The sequence below is a fragment of the Podarcis muralis genome, chromosome 5 (assembly GCF_964188315.1).
Source record: "Podarcis muralis chromosome 5, rPodMur119.hap1.1, whole genome shotgun sequence".
NCBI lineage: Eukaryota > Metazoa > Chordata > Lepidosauria > Squamata > Lacertidae > Podarcis > Podarcis muralis.
In genome coordinates, this window is record NC_135659.1 from 71,340,158 (window position 1) to 71,356,016 (window position 15,859).

General features: G+C 40.7%; 1 protein-coding gene across 8 annotated transcripts in view; it reads left to right on the forward strand.

The window, feature by feature from the left end:
- The window catches only part of CHD6 (chromodomain helicase DNA binding protein 6), a 108,800-nt gene extending 96,097 nt beyond the window's left edge, over window positions 1-12,703 (forward strand). For 7 of the 8 annotated variants that reach the window (XM_077929179.1, XM_077929185.1, XM_077929183.1 and 4 more), the window contains 10 exons: window positions 456-675; window positions 1,261-1,469; window positions 1,686-3,299; window positions 3,969-4,117; window positions 5,337-5,543; window positions 5,842-6,288; window positions 6,622-6,804; window positions 6,889-7,008; window positions 8,226-8,330; window positions 9,200-12,703. In XM_077929179.1, the coding sequence (XP_077785305.1) occupies window positions 456-675; window positions 1,261-1,469; window positions 1,686-3,299; window positions 3,969-4,117; window positions 5,337-5,543; window positions 5,842-6,288; window positions 6,622-6,804; window positions 6,889-7,008; window positions 8,226-8,330; window positions 9,200-10,102 (4,157 nt within the window). In that variant the 3' untranslated portion in view covers window positions 10,103-12,703. Of the gene's footprint in view, window positions 1-455; window positions 676-1,260; window positions 1,470-1,685; window positions 3,300-3,968; window positions 4,135-5,336; window positions 5,544-5,841; window positions 6,289-6,621; window positions 6,805-6,888; window positions 7,009-8,225; window positions 8,331-9,199 lie in introns of those variants that run through there. The other variant, XM_077929186.1, reaches the window with a different exon arrangement.
- The last annotated feature ends 3,156 nt before the right edge of the window (window positions 12,704-15,859 follow it).

Genomic DNA, 15,859 nt, shown 5'->3' on the forward strand with positions numbered 1-15,859 from the left:
AGCAAAAGCAATGAAACTCAGCAGGCTTTGAGTATGAAATTGTATTGCTGAGGGGAATTTTTTGTGTACGGCAAGCCTTCTGCAGAGCAGGGTTTTGTTTACAATTTAAGACCAAACTTCCTTTTCCCCTTTGGATGGGTGTGTGGCTGCATGCTTCTGAGAGAATGGGTAGGCTTCAGTTTATGTGATTATCATTTCCACATAGTTCAGAGGCGTAACATTCAGAAAACAAAGGAAAGAAAGCAAAACCCAACAAAAAATAAGGTGACCTTTGAATCCCAGTGACTCAAAAACCCAATGCTGCCTGCATATCCCAACCATGGTATTGAAGACTGATGGGCAGGTTATGTCCGTGTGTATGTAGGTGGGGTGAAGTACTTAATGATTCAGTAGGGATGTTTCAAGGACTCTGCAGCGTTTGTGTTAAATACTAATGACCTTGCTGATGTTTGAAGCCCAGGATGGCTCCGACCCAGACAAATCCAGCTGGCCTGTGTCATCCGCCCTCACAGCCAGGCTGCGGCGTCTCGTCACTGTCTATCAGCGCTGCAACCGTAAAGAGCTCCCTACTAGGCCTGAGATCATTGGGCCTTGTAACCATGGTTATTGGCTGCAAGAGGAGATGTTTAGGAGAGCCAACGAGATGGACCCTATCAACAAGGAAATGCAGAAAAGGTAATACAAAACAGTGGGCTGTGAACAGGCTTGATCTTATTTGAGCACTGGAAGGACTGTTTTAACATAAATGGGCAAAAACTGCTAATAGCTTATCCCCAAACACTGTAGATAGCTCAGGTTCATAGCCTGCATGCTGTAATTTCAAGCTTGCAGATGCTCCTACCATTACTGGAATCCCATATGCTTTGATTCCAGATTGTGGCATAACGTAAGATACCAAAGATCACCCCAATAGGCAGGGAATGTTCTCGTAACACCAGGAGCCAGCAAATACAGTATGCTTGCTATGATAAGTCTAGCAGGTGTGAAGAGCAGGCAGTCTCTCACCCAACTTTGAAGCTGCAGGAGTGAGGGAGATTGATGAAGCAATTCTACAGTGACACCTGCCACCTCTCCAGCTCCAAAACTGGGAACTGTTCAGCTGCTGCATTATCATTTGTTCAATTGTATCCCTAACACCCTCCCAAACTAGTAAAAATAGATTGACCAGAACAAATACATAATTGCGACACACAGAAAATATGGAATTTTTTGAAAGCAAGTTTCGTGAATGGGTGGATTTGTGTTCCCCATGCATTGCAGATGGACCAGAAGAGAGCAAGCAGATTTCTATCGCACTGTCTCTTCATTTGGGGTAATGTACGATCCAGAGAAGAAGGTTTTCGACTGGACCCAGTTCCGATCCATTTCACGCTTGGAGAAGAAAACTGATGAGAGCCTAGAAAAATATTTCTATAGCTTTGTTGCAATGTGCAGGAACGTCTGCCGCTTGCCCCACTGGAAAGAAGATGGTGAGTGGGAACTATTTGGGGCTTCTAAACTTGCAATTTAGATGGTGATGGAGGGCATTACCCTGCTTCTTTCCTTTTCAGTTTGTTTGTTTTTTACTGCTAAAAATCCCCTGCTAAATGTCTTGAGCAACAGACTTGTAGTATTTGGACCGTAGTCTAAAGACATTCTACCCTTGATGGTTTTCTCTACCCTCCCTCCCTCTTCTATACTCATAGGCCCAGCTGATCCTAGTATCTATGTGGAACCAATCACTGAGGAGCGTGCTGCAAGGACCCTATACCGAATTGAACTGCTACGGAAGGTCCGTGAGCAAGTGCTGAGGTGTCCGCAGCTGCACGAGCGGCTCAAGCTTTGCCGCCCAAGCCTGTACCTTCCCGTGTGGTGGGAGTGTGGTAAGCATGACCGGGATCTGCTCATTGGTACAGCCAAACATGGGCTGAACCGCACGGACTATTATATCATGAATGACCCCCAGTTGTCATTCCTGGATGCCTACAGAAACTATGCTCAGCACAAAAGGACAGGGGTCCTTGGAACAGAAAACTTGTGTTGCCACCACCAAGCAAATGCTAAGCTGTATTGCTCCCCTTCATACAATCAGGTGGAAAGAAAACATGAATCTCCGGAGACCGAAACGGAGAGCTGTCTCAAGCTAGTGGGCTCAGGCAATAGTCTCTCGCGGACAGACAACATCTCCCAGGATAGCAGCTGTGAAAATTTCATGTCAAAAGTCCGGGGTATGATTTCCATTAACTATGATGAGAGCTCTTTGCCTGACTCTCTGATGTGCATGATGTATGATGAGAAGGCGTGCAACAGCGAACATAGCTCCCTTGCCCGAGACAGTCCCAGTTGCACAGATGTCAGTAGCAATACTACCAAAATAGCAGAGGGCAAAATAGATGGGGATGAAGATCTATCTAGCTGTGATGCTGAGACTACAAGAGAGCCCTCCTACCTGGATCACTTGCAATTTGGCAGTGACCAGACGGAGGGTCAGAATGCAGCCCAGGAGCCCTCATCTAAGGAAACTAAGCCCTCCAAGAGCTTTATTGTGGAACCCTGTAATGCCCTTGAGCACATGGAGAGTCCGTACGCTAACCCAGGATCAGTACCGTTTGAAAGAGATGGCATGGAAGGGGTCCTGAGCATAGGAGTATATGGTCCCAGTCTCCATAACTTTGATATCAAAGTCCATCCTGAGAAGAGATTCATGGGCTTGTTGCATGAAAAGGGCTTGGAAGAGAAATCGGTGCAAAGTCAGAGCCACAGTGAAGAAGAGGAGGAGGAAGAGGAGGAGGAGGAGGAAGATCATTTGGAGACAGCTGCTGACACTGTGGAAGATATGAGAGGTTGCTTAAAGACCCTAGATGGTGGTGAAGACAAACCCATTGTGCAAGAGGAGCAAAAGCATAGTTCATGTCTTCTCACTACCCTGGATGCATTCATGAAGGAAAGGAATAAGGAGCTGGTTGAGTCAATCTCGAGTGAGCAGGCAGCATCCAAATGTGATAGTGAGCATGGGGCTGGGGAGGACGATCCAGCTGAATTTGAGAGCCTTGAGGAGCACACCCCAGTCTTGCAAGAGATCCAGACCTGCCACCATCACCACTACCACCATTCTGCACAAAGCCAGACGTCAGCAATTCAGATGGAGCTCCTTAAGTCACATCCTGTTTGTATGGAGGCAGACCCCTGGGGAGATGACACAGAGGAAAAAAGGGGCAGTCCTGTTCCACAGCCTCTCTGTGGGAATGAAATGAAGAGGGAAGAGGAAGAGTGTGAGAATCAAGACCTAGAGAAGAGGGATGAAAGCAGCCAAAATCAAGGTAGAGTAATGTGGGGGGTATCTTTCTGCTAGTGAACATTCCTGCATATCTTAGTAATTTTCATTTTGAGGTGAATTGTAACTTGACACTAAGTATAATATAAAAAGACAGTATTAGCATGACATCAACATCTTATATCTTTACAAGTGCCAGAAAACTGACTGTGGCTGCGGATTAACAAATTTCAACTCCATAGGATCTTGCTTCATGCATGTTGCATTTTATACCCTTTACCAACTGAGTTGGCTCGGTTGGTTGGTTAGTTAGTGAAAATGAGCTTTTATGTATACTATTTGAAGGTTAGGATCAAGCTAGGCCACTGAATCATAGTAGCTGAATTATTTAACTGCTTCTGTTTTCTTCTGGTGTTTTGTAGCAACACTGAATTCTGTTGTTGCAAGCTTCCAGAGACACTTAGTGTAACATATCAAACTTCTGCCCATAATTAGCAATCTTCTTCAGAATCGCACATGCCATTCTGTCATTTAAATTTACCGACACTATTCTTCAAATATATGGGAGCTTCTAGAGGGTGTCATAGATGTCCAGAGAACCATGCAGCTCTGTTGTGTTCTTTGTTGAAGATCATCAATGCCTCAGAATGCCTTTGAAAGAAAGAGCGATTTGATGCTTTAACGAAGCTTACATGTTGTTTTCCATTCCGTCTAGATTGTTTTGAGAAGTTTTCTGAAGATGAAAGTAAGAGTTCCACATTTGTTGTTCCCGGAGAGATTGATGACCTGCAAGATGTCCGGGCACCTACCATTGCTCAGCTTCTGCAGGAGAAGACACTCTACTCTTTCTCAGAGTGGCCTAAGGTGGCTTGGTAGCTTAAGTATGCATGATTAAGGGCTTTAGGTCAATGTTCCACAGGGACTGAGATCCACCTACCATGTTGTTTTCACACAGGTGCACCCTGGCTTGTGTCTGAACCCTTTTGAAAACATATTGAGAGAAGTAGAATAGATTATCCAGCAACATTTTGGAAGCAGCATTGAAGTATTTCTCCAAGTTGAATATTTCTCTGTTATACTTCCTGCATTATAGTGTCATATTTTTTCAGATACGGATGTTAATATCAATAGCTTTCCAGTGTATTCAGTAAGCAATGTGAAAAACACCATTGTGTTTGTGATTCCAGTGGGCTATAGCCCTTTCTTTGTAAAAAGTCCAGGCACTTCCCTTTGCAAAAATGTCCTAGCAGTTTCGAAGTATTGAGGTTTTCTTTGAAGAAGAAAAAATGTTTTTATCTCTTTTTAGTTATTGGTCTCATGTTCTGAGTGTGTGGCCCTAACAGGACTTCAGCCTAAATGACAAGAGCCTCTGGCAGGCCTGTCATTGATTGTTTCCCTCCTATACCCTTTATCTTATTTTGAAAGGGGAATCCTGGTGCTCTGCATTTGACTTCCTCCTGCAATCCAGGGTTTAGAACCCCAGTGTAGTTATTATCACTCATTGTTGAAATATTGCTGAGGCAAGTTAATAGCCATCAGAATGCTACTGATGTTAAAACTGCTCCCAGTGTGTTTGTGTATGTATGTCCTAACAGGACATTATTGGGATCAACCTTACATTAGTAGCTTTAAATTATGATGTAGAGAAGGGAGCAAATTGATGTGTGATGGAAGGGTAGACTGTAGAGGTTTATTTTCCAGCTTGTGTTGCTTATTGGTAAACATCCAATCATACTTTCAAATGCGATTTTTAAAAATGCAACAGAAATAGAGAGTGTGTCTGCATAATGGCTCCAGTCATTTTCTTGGCTGAAAGCTGTCAATTTAAAACTTTGTATGGTATGTACCCTGGAATGAACACTTTCTACAGGAATGACCAAGTGTTGTGTGTCTTACATGCACAGCCTGCTGCCTTGCTTCCGCTATGCAGGATGGTTAACTTACAGGCTGGTCAAGCTATTAGCCTCTGTATCACCTGGAAAAGGAACACCTGAAGCTAAACTAGTTGCCTAGTTGTAGTTCTTGGAAGGATTAGAATTTACAGCACATGCAACCTAGTGAAGCATATCTGCTTCTTTGACAGGATCGAGTGATCATTAACCGCATAGACAACATCTGTCATGCCATCTTAAAGGGCAAGTGGCCTTCTTCCAGCCAGCCATTTGAAATACAAACTGTGATGCCGACTCCTGCATTATCCAGCAGTACTGGCAATAGAAACAGCTACACTGAACCAGAGGCCTCCGAACCCAGCTTCAGCAATGGAGTGATAGCTGCACAGGTCCAGAAGGTGAGTTTGGGTAGACGTCTTTGCCTGCTGCAAAGTGTTACTTGTATAATGTTTCAAACTCCTGACCATAAGTAAAAAATATATGCTCAATACTGCATCAACTTAACTGTTCTTAAAATTACTGGCACTATCATTCTGGCATCCTTTAAAAAAAAAGTTTATATTTACATTCAGGTACTGTATTTCTTTTAGAAAAGGGTGCTGAATTTAAAAGTTAAAAGAAAATTATGTATGCAGTCTCCATTAGGACAGATTGTTGTAACTGTTCCTTTCTATCCACTCCTGGTTTTAAACACAGGAAGGTTTCCTGGCGCCCACTTTCGTCAAAGATGAACACAAGCACAGGCAACCGTATGAATTTGAGATGGAGAGAGATGCCAAGCAGAGGAGCCTTGAACAGCTCGTGGCTTCCCACCCCCACCCTTCCATCGTGTTGAATGGCTGGCGGGATGCGGCAGTAGACCTCTCAAGAGTGCCTGATGGGTCACCAGCAAGCAGCTCCCCTTTCTCCCTGAGCACAAATATACCTAAGCTAGGGACAGTGAATGCTCTGCAGGGCTCCCTTGGCATGGACTTGTCTGGTATCCTTCAGGCAGGGTTAATTCATCCTGTCACAGGACAGATCGTCAATGGGAGTCTACGGAGAGATGATGCTGCCATGAGGAGGAGACGGGGCAGGAGAAAAAATGTGGAAGGGATAGATCTCATATTTTTGAAGGAGAGAACCCTCCAGACAGGGCTGCCAGTAAGTAACAATCCCCATCCTCTTTTATTCCTCTGCACTTTAAGGATTGCTTAGTGCCAAGTGCAAATGTTTTGTTTTGTTTTATTCTTATTAAATAATGGTGTCAAGGTATTGGGGGTGGGGCTCTGCCCCCTGTGCAACCTAATCAAGGAGAAATCCACACCCCTCCCCAAGGAAATAGTTTGCCATTCTTGCAGCCTGGGTTTAGCTAGGGTAGTTGCGATAGCTGGATCAGATATTGTGTTCATTTTGCAATGACATTTGGAAAATTCAGTATTATTTCTGCATCTCAATAGTGCCTTTCTTTCTCACTTTTCCCATTATATTATTCAGGAAGATCAAACCCAGACTGTACCAAGTAATCCTAACCCTGATGGGCCAGCCATTACTACCTCAAGTCCGCAGACCGTTCCAGGCACTAATGTCCAGGCAGAGAAGATTGTTCCAAATAAGAGTCTTCTAGACTGGCTGAGACAGCAGTCTGACTACACGCTTGAAATCCCCGGCTTTGGCACAGTAAGTACAAGTCTCATATTCCAGTCCTGTGCACGTTTACTTGGAAGGGAGCGTCACTTATATTTTCACTAATATTCCTTTCAGAACTTTTCAGAAAAGCCTAAACAAAGGAGGCAGCGCTGTAAGGACCCTAGCAAATTGGACATAAATTCTCTCACGGGGGAGGAACGCGTGCCTGTGGTCCATAAGGGTACTGGGAGGAGGGTAAGCAGAAGACTTTACTATTCTTGTCTTTTACATGATTTGGCACAATGTCAGTTCTAAATGCATTCAAATCCTGCAAACCTGAGTTCTGTCTTCACTGGCTTATTTTGTTTTGGAGAAGAAAATGCAATTTCTCTCAAGTCTGCCTTTCCTTGCCTCTCTTCCTACATATGAAGTGTGTATGTGCAAATGAATTTCTTAAGTGTGAATATCCCCACTTCCACGTAGATCTGCTTATTGAAGGGGAGGGGGGAATTAGCCTGCTGCTTTCACACCAGATTGCTACATTCCTCACAGACAAATTGACTGGTAAGGAAGGATTGCTGCCTGCTGTAGGGCATAGCTGGTTGGAACTGTACTTCCTTCCAGCAAATTGACTCAAACAGATGGAAGGTGCAGCTTGCTGTGTCACATGGCAAACTGCAGCTTTTTCTCATGGATACGCTCTGCTGGCTGGAAGGAAGCAATGTTCCTTGCAGTGTTTTTCCAGGCAATATGAGAAACATTGTGGAGGAGTATTTCTTTCGTAAGGGAAAACCTAAGGAGGGGCACGGGGATCAGGAGGGTGGACTATACCAGCTGTTATGAAATATCATGGAGAAAACATTTGGGTGACCTCCGATGTCCAGTATGCTAATTTTATATCTCAGTCACAAGAAAATATTTCCTCACATTCACAAAAGTTCCCAATGCATCTACATAGGGTGGACTGCATGTTATGTTTGTACAGTAGTACCTTGGTTGCCAAACGCCTTGGAACTTGTACGTTTCACCTCCCTAACGATCGAAAACTGGAAGTGAGTGTTCCAGTTTTTGTACGATTTTCGGAAGCTGAACGTCCAGTGGGGCTTCCGATCGGCTTCAGGACGCTCCTGCAGCCAATAGGAAGCCGCACCTTGGTTTTCAAATGGTTCCGGGAGTTGAATGGACTCCTGGAACGCATTCTGTTTGAGAACCAAATACGACTGTATTTGATTTACATCTGTAGGTTCCAGCAGGTGCTTGTAAGGGCAATCCTTTTAGGACATTGTCACAAACTGTAATCTGTACAACATCCTCAGATTTCAGTCAGTTACCATGTACCATTTTCCTTCTGGAAACAGCAAAAAAGTAGGCAACTCAGTTTTGATTTCTCTAGATGTTTCATCATATATTACTTACGCAATGTTGCTTAGTCTTCTCTGCAAAATAAGTAATCATTTTACTGTGTTTTATAGTTAGGGGGAGCCATGGCACCAGCACTGAAGGAACTGCCAAGGTGGCTTGATGCAAACATGGAGTATGCTGTTGCAGCAGACTGGTCTGACATTGTTAAGCTTTCAGTAAGTACAAAGCTTTTCAGAGAAATATCTATCTTATAACTCCCCTCCACCTCTTCCATATCTCTTTTCTAATTAGTTTTCTGAATAGGTACCACAGCTGTTTGTTTTTCAGTACAATTGAAAGATAGTTAAGTGTGAGAGCATGCTGTATACATAAACCTAGGCTTACCTGCAGATGCAGAGCTGGCTTTTGAATTAAATATGCAAACAAAGTATCTTTCAAAATGTATCCTGATCCCTTGTTCTTCACTGATCTCTCTGAATTTCAGGGAAGATAACAAATCACATAATCCATGCATTTCACACTTTCCAAATCATTCAGATTTGCATCCTTTGTGTGCTCACAATTTGGTTAGGCTCCCAGTTTGAGCAGTGGCCAAAAGTACTTTCCTGCTAACTTCATCTTGAGGATGGCTGGAACTGTTTCTTTGAGAAGGCCCTTCTAAAAGTACTGAAACACTTTTTTAAAAAATAAAGAGTAAGCAACTATTAGCTAGCAATAATTAATTCCAATTACAGCCCAGTCTTATGCATGTTTACTTGGATATCTTGTGTTCAGTCAGGTTTACACCTTAGAAAATGTCCATATTATCACAGCCTTAAGACTGATCCTATGCCCTCTTGCCAGGGAGTAAGCCCTATTGATCTTAATAGGACTTATTTTTTGGGTAGACATGTATAGGATTGTGGGGTGGGGGTTGCTGATTATTTTACCAGCAAAGCACAGAGACTTTGTTTTCACACAAATTACAGATTTGTTTGTCACACAGATTTGTTTGTCCACTAGGGAACACAGCTGAAGGCCCATGTGATTGAGCCCCTAAGGGTGTTAACATTTGGAATTCTATTTCTTTTCTTTTCCAACTCAGGGTTTTTTACCTGAAAGCAAGTTTAATCGTATTCTGACTGAGCCTGTACTCCGAGATGCCGGGCCTCGGCGGAGAGGAAGGAGGCCAAGGAGTGAACTTTTTAAAGCTCCTGGCATAGTAGCCGATGCTTCTTCTGGAATGGGACCATTATTCATGAATGGACTTATTGCTGGAATGGATTTAGTAGGACTTCAGAACATGAGAAACATGCAAGGCATTCCTTTAACTGGGCTGGTTGGGTTTCCTGCTGGATTTGCAGCAATACCTGCTGGCGAGGATGTCAAAAGTGCTCTGAGTATGTTGCCCATGATGCTACCAGGCATGGCTGCTGTACCACAAATGTTTGGTGTTGGAGGACTTCTTAATCCATCAATGACAACTACTTGTACTTCAGCTGCTCCAACTTCATTAGCAAGCACAACTAAAAGTGGTACGTCACACGCAGAAAATGATGCTGAAGACAAACAAAGTGGCCAAGGTGCAAAAACAGAAACTCTGTCTGAAGACAAGTCTGGTCCTAGTTCATTTTCTGATCAGTCAGAACCTGCAATAACTACCAGTAGTCCTGTAGCTTTTAACCCGTTTCTTATTCCAGGAATGTCATCTGGACTGATCTATCCCTCAATGTTTCTTTCTCCTGGTATTGGTATGACATTGCCAGGCCTTCAACAAACCAGACACTCGGAGGCAACAAACCTAGAAAGTCAGAAACGGAAGAGGAAGAAAACTAAAGGGGAACTTGCAACTGCAGAACCAGAAACTCTCTCACTGTCCGACAAGGAACATGCAAACAGTCAAAACTGTACAGAACAAATACCATCTGTGTCAGAAGAGAATGAACAGGATGTACCAGCGGAGGAGGAGGAGGAAGAGGAATTCAAAGATATTAAAGATATCAATTAGAACTTTTGTTTCGTTCTGAAAAAATAATATTGTGGCTTGTAAGTTTCTCATCCCATAAATATTTGTTACAGCCCTCTGTTCCCACTTCACCTTCATAAAAAAACCTGTGTTTCTATAAGTAATATTATCTACCTAATTCCTGGTAAGATAACTATGGTGACATGTTAATAGTTGCAGGGTCTTGCCATAGAGATAAGCAGTGTTCTATAATTGGTACGGGAGGCAGAAATTTCTTGTTCAGTTGTCCAGCTGTTCATCCCTCCCCTCTCCAAAACAGTAGTAAATAAGTACTTGGTGATTGCCAAAACTGCTTGCTTGTTTGAGAGGGGAAATAATCTCAGTAAGACAATGCTTCTCTAATGATGGAAACACAAACACAGGAAAAGGTAGATGTTTTTACAAAGACACTGAATTTAAAAAATCTTGTATTTTGGGGTAAAAAGCACAGTTATAGTAAGTGCTAATGTGTATTTTTTGATTTAAAGTATTTCCCTATTTTATCATGGTTACTAGATTAGTAGTATAGACAGAAGTATATAACTAATGATTGAAAATGCATATATTCATTTCTTTCTTTTTTTAAAAAAAGGCATTAATGGTAGATAATTTCCTCCTGTTCACACTACAAAGTTTTGGAAACAAACTGCTGTAAGTGAAAAGATTACCTGAACTTTTATATTTCTAAAACCAAATCTTGCTTTATGTTTAAGGTGGATTTCAGTTGTCCTTTCTTTGATTTTAGGCCATTTCCAGCTCCTGCTGAGAAACTGACGCACATCTTGCATAATTATTTTTTTTTAAATGCAAAGGCAGGAGCTTAATAACTTCCAGTTATTTTTTTTTATTTTTCTATTAACCGTTTCTCACAAAGGCCCTTAACAATAATTCCCCCTCCCCCAATGAAGAATAAACTACTGGTTTTAATCTTCTTATGAGGGAACAGGATTGGCTTTTATCAATTCTACTACCCTAAGAAATGTTATTTTTTGAAATCAGAATTTTTAAAGCTGTGAGATGGGCTTTTGTTAAGGACTGTTGACGGTTTCAAAGCTTGAGTTTATCCTCTGTTTCTAGTATTAGACTGTGAAGAAAACGTTTTTGCTCCCCCTTTCCATTCCTCTTCATCCCATTCACTGTTCAGTGGTATTTTCCAATGTCTCTGCACATACATTTTATGTAAGTGTTTCAGATGAAACCCTTTAAAAACATAAGTAGGCTTCCAAAGCTCAGTGTGTTGAAACGCCCTCCACAGGTAATCTTTACATAGCCCTCTTTTTCCCCACTCCTATGTCACTTTTCTTTCACTTGGGCTTGTTCTAATTTATAGCTCATGGCTCGAGACTTGAAAAAATACACACTTTGTGGTGCGATGTTTAAATGGCAGACCATTAGAGGGGCTTCGGAGTGTATGCTCATATTCAGATTCACATTTGGTTTGTCACAATTTACTGTATTTTTTACTTATTTTTTTTCTGTTACAGTTTTGCTAATTTATCAGATGGTCCAAATGTTTTGACATAACTATTTCAGTTTGCATTATTTATTTATGATGCTTTTTTCATTGTCTTTTATACATTTGGGATTATAAAGTATGTACATGTTACAATTAGCATCTCAAAGAAGTCTGTTACCCATGAACTAAAATTAAGTCTGTATGTTGCAGTGAATTTATTCTGAGTTTTCTGGGTTGGAATCAATTTCAACAATTTATGATTATGCTATTGCAAGAGATTGAATAATGACATAGGCCCTATTTAAATAGCACCCTGTAGCACAGATACTGTATCACTCTTGACAGATTTCTTAGAAATGCTGCTATCTGTTTAACTAACATTTTGTTCAGTTTTGCCTCCAGTGGAAGCAGAGAGGTTTTTTCAGCTGTTAAATCCAAAATCAATATAATTTATTTATGTAAAAAAAAATCACTTGATATATTTTTGAACCTTTTAAGTACTAACTTTTTATTTAGTAGAAAACATGTACTTGCCCTAAATCCTTAAAATACAAATGCTATAAAACTTCATATATCTTGAAAGCCTTACTGTGAATGGATGCAGGTCTCTCTCTCTGGAGTCTATTTGTAATATATAAAAAGATTATTTGCCAGAGCTACACTCGTAAGGAACAGGGTTGAGACTAAACTTTTATTTAGTTTGTCAGCATGTGCTATATACCTTGTTCTTATTTAATGTGTGTGTGTCTGAGTGTGTAGGTTTCTCTTTGACTTTTAATGTGTGACTCTTTTGCAGTGATGGAGCTACTCTGGCTTATTTACAATGAAAGGCATCAATGGCTACTTATTTTCCCTCCATAATCATCTTCGAGAACAAATGCAGATTTCCCACTTATTTCGTGAACACTCACATAAACATAGATGCTTCATCAAATGTGCTATTAAAATAAACTGTCTGTGCTTGTAAAAAATGATAAATAGATTTAAAAGTCAGATTTTTAATTTTTTAATTTAGTGCCTATATCATGCATTTTTAAAAATATTGGCAGAGCCTTGCGAAAGTTGTATATACTTTTTTCTAGGAAATCTATTTCTGATTGTTTTGCTTGACTTGGAACTAAACATGACTTGCCTTTTTCTCAGCATGAGCACTGTTTTGGCCTGTAGCTTATCTTTCTTTCATATTACTTCCCAGACGACCCAAGAAGCCCCACTGTATAAACTATGCATTACTTTTATGACTGGGTAGATTTGATTTAATTGCACAATACAGTACTTGCATACTTTTCAGCAAACTAAACCATAATGCTATTTTAAGCCATCCTTCTATCAGACAGTGCTTTCAAATATTCTTTAACATTAACATTCCATATTGTTTTGGCACCCAGCTGGATGGAGGTTTCCAAGCTACACAACTAGAGATATTTCCAGCTCAAGGACCAGAAGACACTAAGAGAGTTTCATCATTTAAAATCTAGTGATTCATGTACATCCCACAGTGAATTTGCACAGCACATCTAATTAGCAAAAATAAAGTATGTAGTGGTGGTTTCACCTGTTTAGATCCTGAGAATTTCAATTCAAAAACTGCCACGGTGAAGGGTGTCAGTAACTGTTTCCAATGTAAGGCTTCTAAAACCCTCTTAAGACACTATCATGCTCTTAGGAATATTTTATAGTGATGTCTTTATTTCTTAAATCTGCCAGTATTCCTTAAGAAACAGAAACAATGTATTTCAGAGTGAAACGAACTGTAGAAGATTTGGATTATTGCATCATGCAACAGATTGGCCAAGATATAAGGACCTCAAATGCTGAGCCTTTGGATATAGGACAGCCACAATATAAAAACAATTAAATGTTTTGTTATGCAGTGTTTGACTTGAGCAGAAATCTCATTTTCATCCCATAAATGTTTATATGTTGTAAAACCTCTTTTGTTAGCCAGAATCTCTTATAATAATATAATTCACCAACCAGCCTCAATGTTGTATGGGTATGGATTGTGTCTGATAGATTCCCCTTCTGTTTAGGAGGCCGGAGAATGCTCCTTCTTTGTGCAGGAGGCAGGCCTGAAGTGGCTTTCACCAGCATGGGACAGACTGTCTTACCAAACTACAGAAGCTGAAACCCATTATTTTATGCCTCGAACTAGATTCAGTATCAACTAAGAAACCACCTGATTACTGAATGATTTATTTGAATGGAGAAGTATAAAGGAGGTCTGAGTACATTCTGAACATCTTTTCCTGCCATCACAGCAGAATGATAATTTATCAGAGATATGTGAACATTTACTTCGCATCTCAGTTCAACAATTACAATTACCTCCTTTTTCAAATGTGTAAAAGCACTGCTATTCCTGTTAATAAATTTTTAAATCCTGAAACCACCCTACTTGTCCCCTTCCCCCAATACAGCCCTAATTCATAGCACCCAAGCTATAGAATTGTCCGGTCAACTGATGAGCCAAATGTCCTGTCTCTCAAGTATATTTAAAGGAGAGAACAGAAGAAAAAATAGTTGCCTTCCAAAGTGCAGAAAGAAAGTATGTTGAGGAGCCCCCAGGCCAAGCAGCTAATGACACATTTCAGAAGACTGATAACTGGGTTCTAAGTGTGCTGTCTCAATGGGTTGTTTTTAAAGCTGTTGATTAAAGTATTTTTGATCATCTTTTTAGAAAAATTGATTAAGTGGTAAAATTAAATCTACATGTAATCAAGTGTACGTTTTTGAAATATTGAAGAAAATGTGGGACAACCTATGGTCAAAGAAACAAAAGCTACCAATTGTTGGAAAGAGAGGCTGTTAATTTTTTGTTGTTGTTCCTTTTCGTATTATTTAATTTTTCATATTTCTTCACCAAAATGAGAATACTTCAGCCATGTTTACCTTTAATTGTCAGAGCCTACTGGATTAAAATTTGTCTTCATTAGTTAGAATTAACCCACAACAACTGAGCAATTTACTCATTTGTTGATTAATTAATCAATTTAAGTTAATACATGTTTGCAGCGCTAGTTATTTTATCTACCTGACTAGGATAACACTACAACCTTTTGCCGCCAAAACCTAAAATGGTGGAGTACTATGAGTGGCTTCAGTTGGCATAGTCAATAGAACTTGCACGGTTGCAGATCATGCAGTAACTAACATGGCTCACAAATCCGTTACACACTATTTTCCAAGAAAGTTAAAAGTTCTTCTGGGTAGTTTGAGAAAGTGATGTTGAACACTAATTGTACATTGCTTACCTTGGTGACACTGGCTCCATAGCACTGCTCCAATCTGAGAAGTATCTTGGACTGAGATAGTGGGTGGTCTCCTTTGACTGTCTGAGCCAATGGCTTACTTTTCAGTGTAGGTTCACCCTAATCTAGATAACTGGGGAAAAATATTCAAGCATAAATTGAAACCAATCGCCTGGTGTGCGTGCGCATGCGCGCACCTTGTTTGTCTTATTTCTTACCTCAGGCTTGTAAATTAAAATGCTTGATTTGTTTAATCAGCCAGAGTTTTTCCTCTCTCATTTGTAAACAGTCTTTGAGAACAAGGACCAAACATTGCTTATAAAGCATTTTTTATAGCCATGATAGTGCCATTTAAAAAGAATGAAAAAGAAAGAGAAAAGTCCCGAAAGTTAGGGCAGAGTTAGTGGGGAGTAGTATACTGTATACAGGAACAATTCTACTAAAGCCAAGTATACTTAGCCTTATAAAAAAAAAAAAAAACATAGGGGGTGGGATGACCATCTTAGGTAATAAATAGCAGCTCTTCCTCGTCTCCGTTTATTACTGTTTATGACGTGAGAGGTGTGGCTCGAGCGTCCAGAACTGACCTCCCCCAACCTGGAAGCTTAAGATTTTATCAGGAAGCCATTCCAGATATATAAGAATTTCCTGTTGCTATGAGGAAATAATTGCGTTTTTTGTTTATTTATTTATTTTGAACCTGAGCTGGAAAAGTGACAACTACTTCTACTGAAGAAGAGTTTGTTTACTCTGCTGTCCTTTGGACAGATACCCTGGAGAACCGATAGGGAGGCTAGCAAAACGTGGAGCTGAGCAGCTCACCCTCGCCTGGTCCTTTCCCTCCTCTTGACTCCTATGCAAAGGCTGTCTGTTGTGCCTTTGTTCGTGTGCGTGTATGTAATATCCATTTTTAAAATTCAGCGGGGGGACCAATTATCAGTAGGGTTTGGGACATCAGAGTGCATTTTATTCCCCGCTCCTTGCACGCGCACGACCATTGAAAAAGTTTGCGAATCTACCGATGGCGAAAACGCCGCTAGATATTTAAAGAGG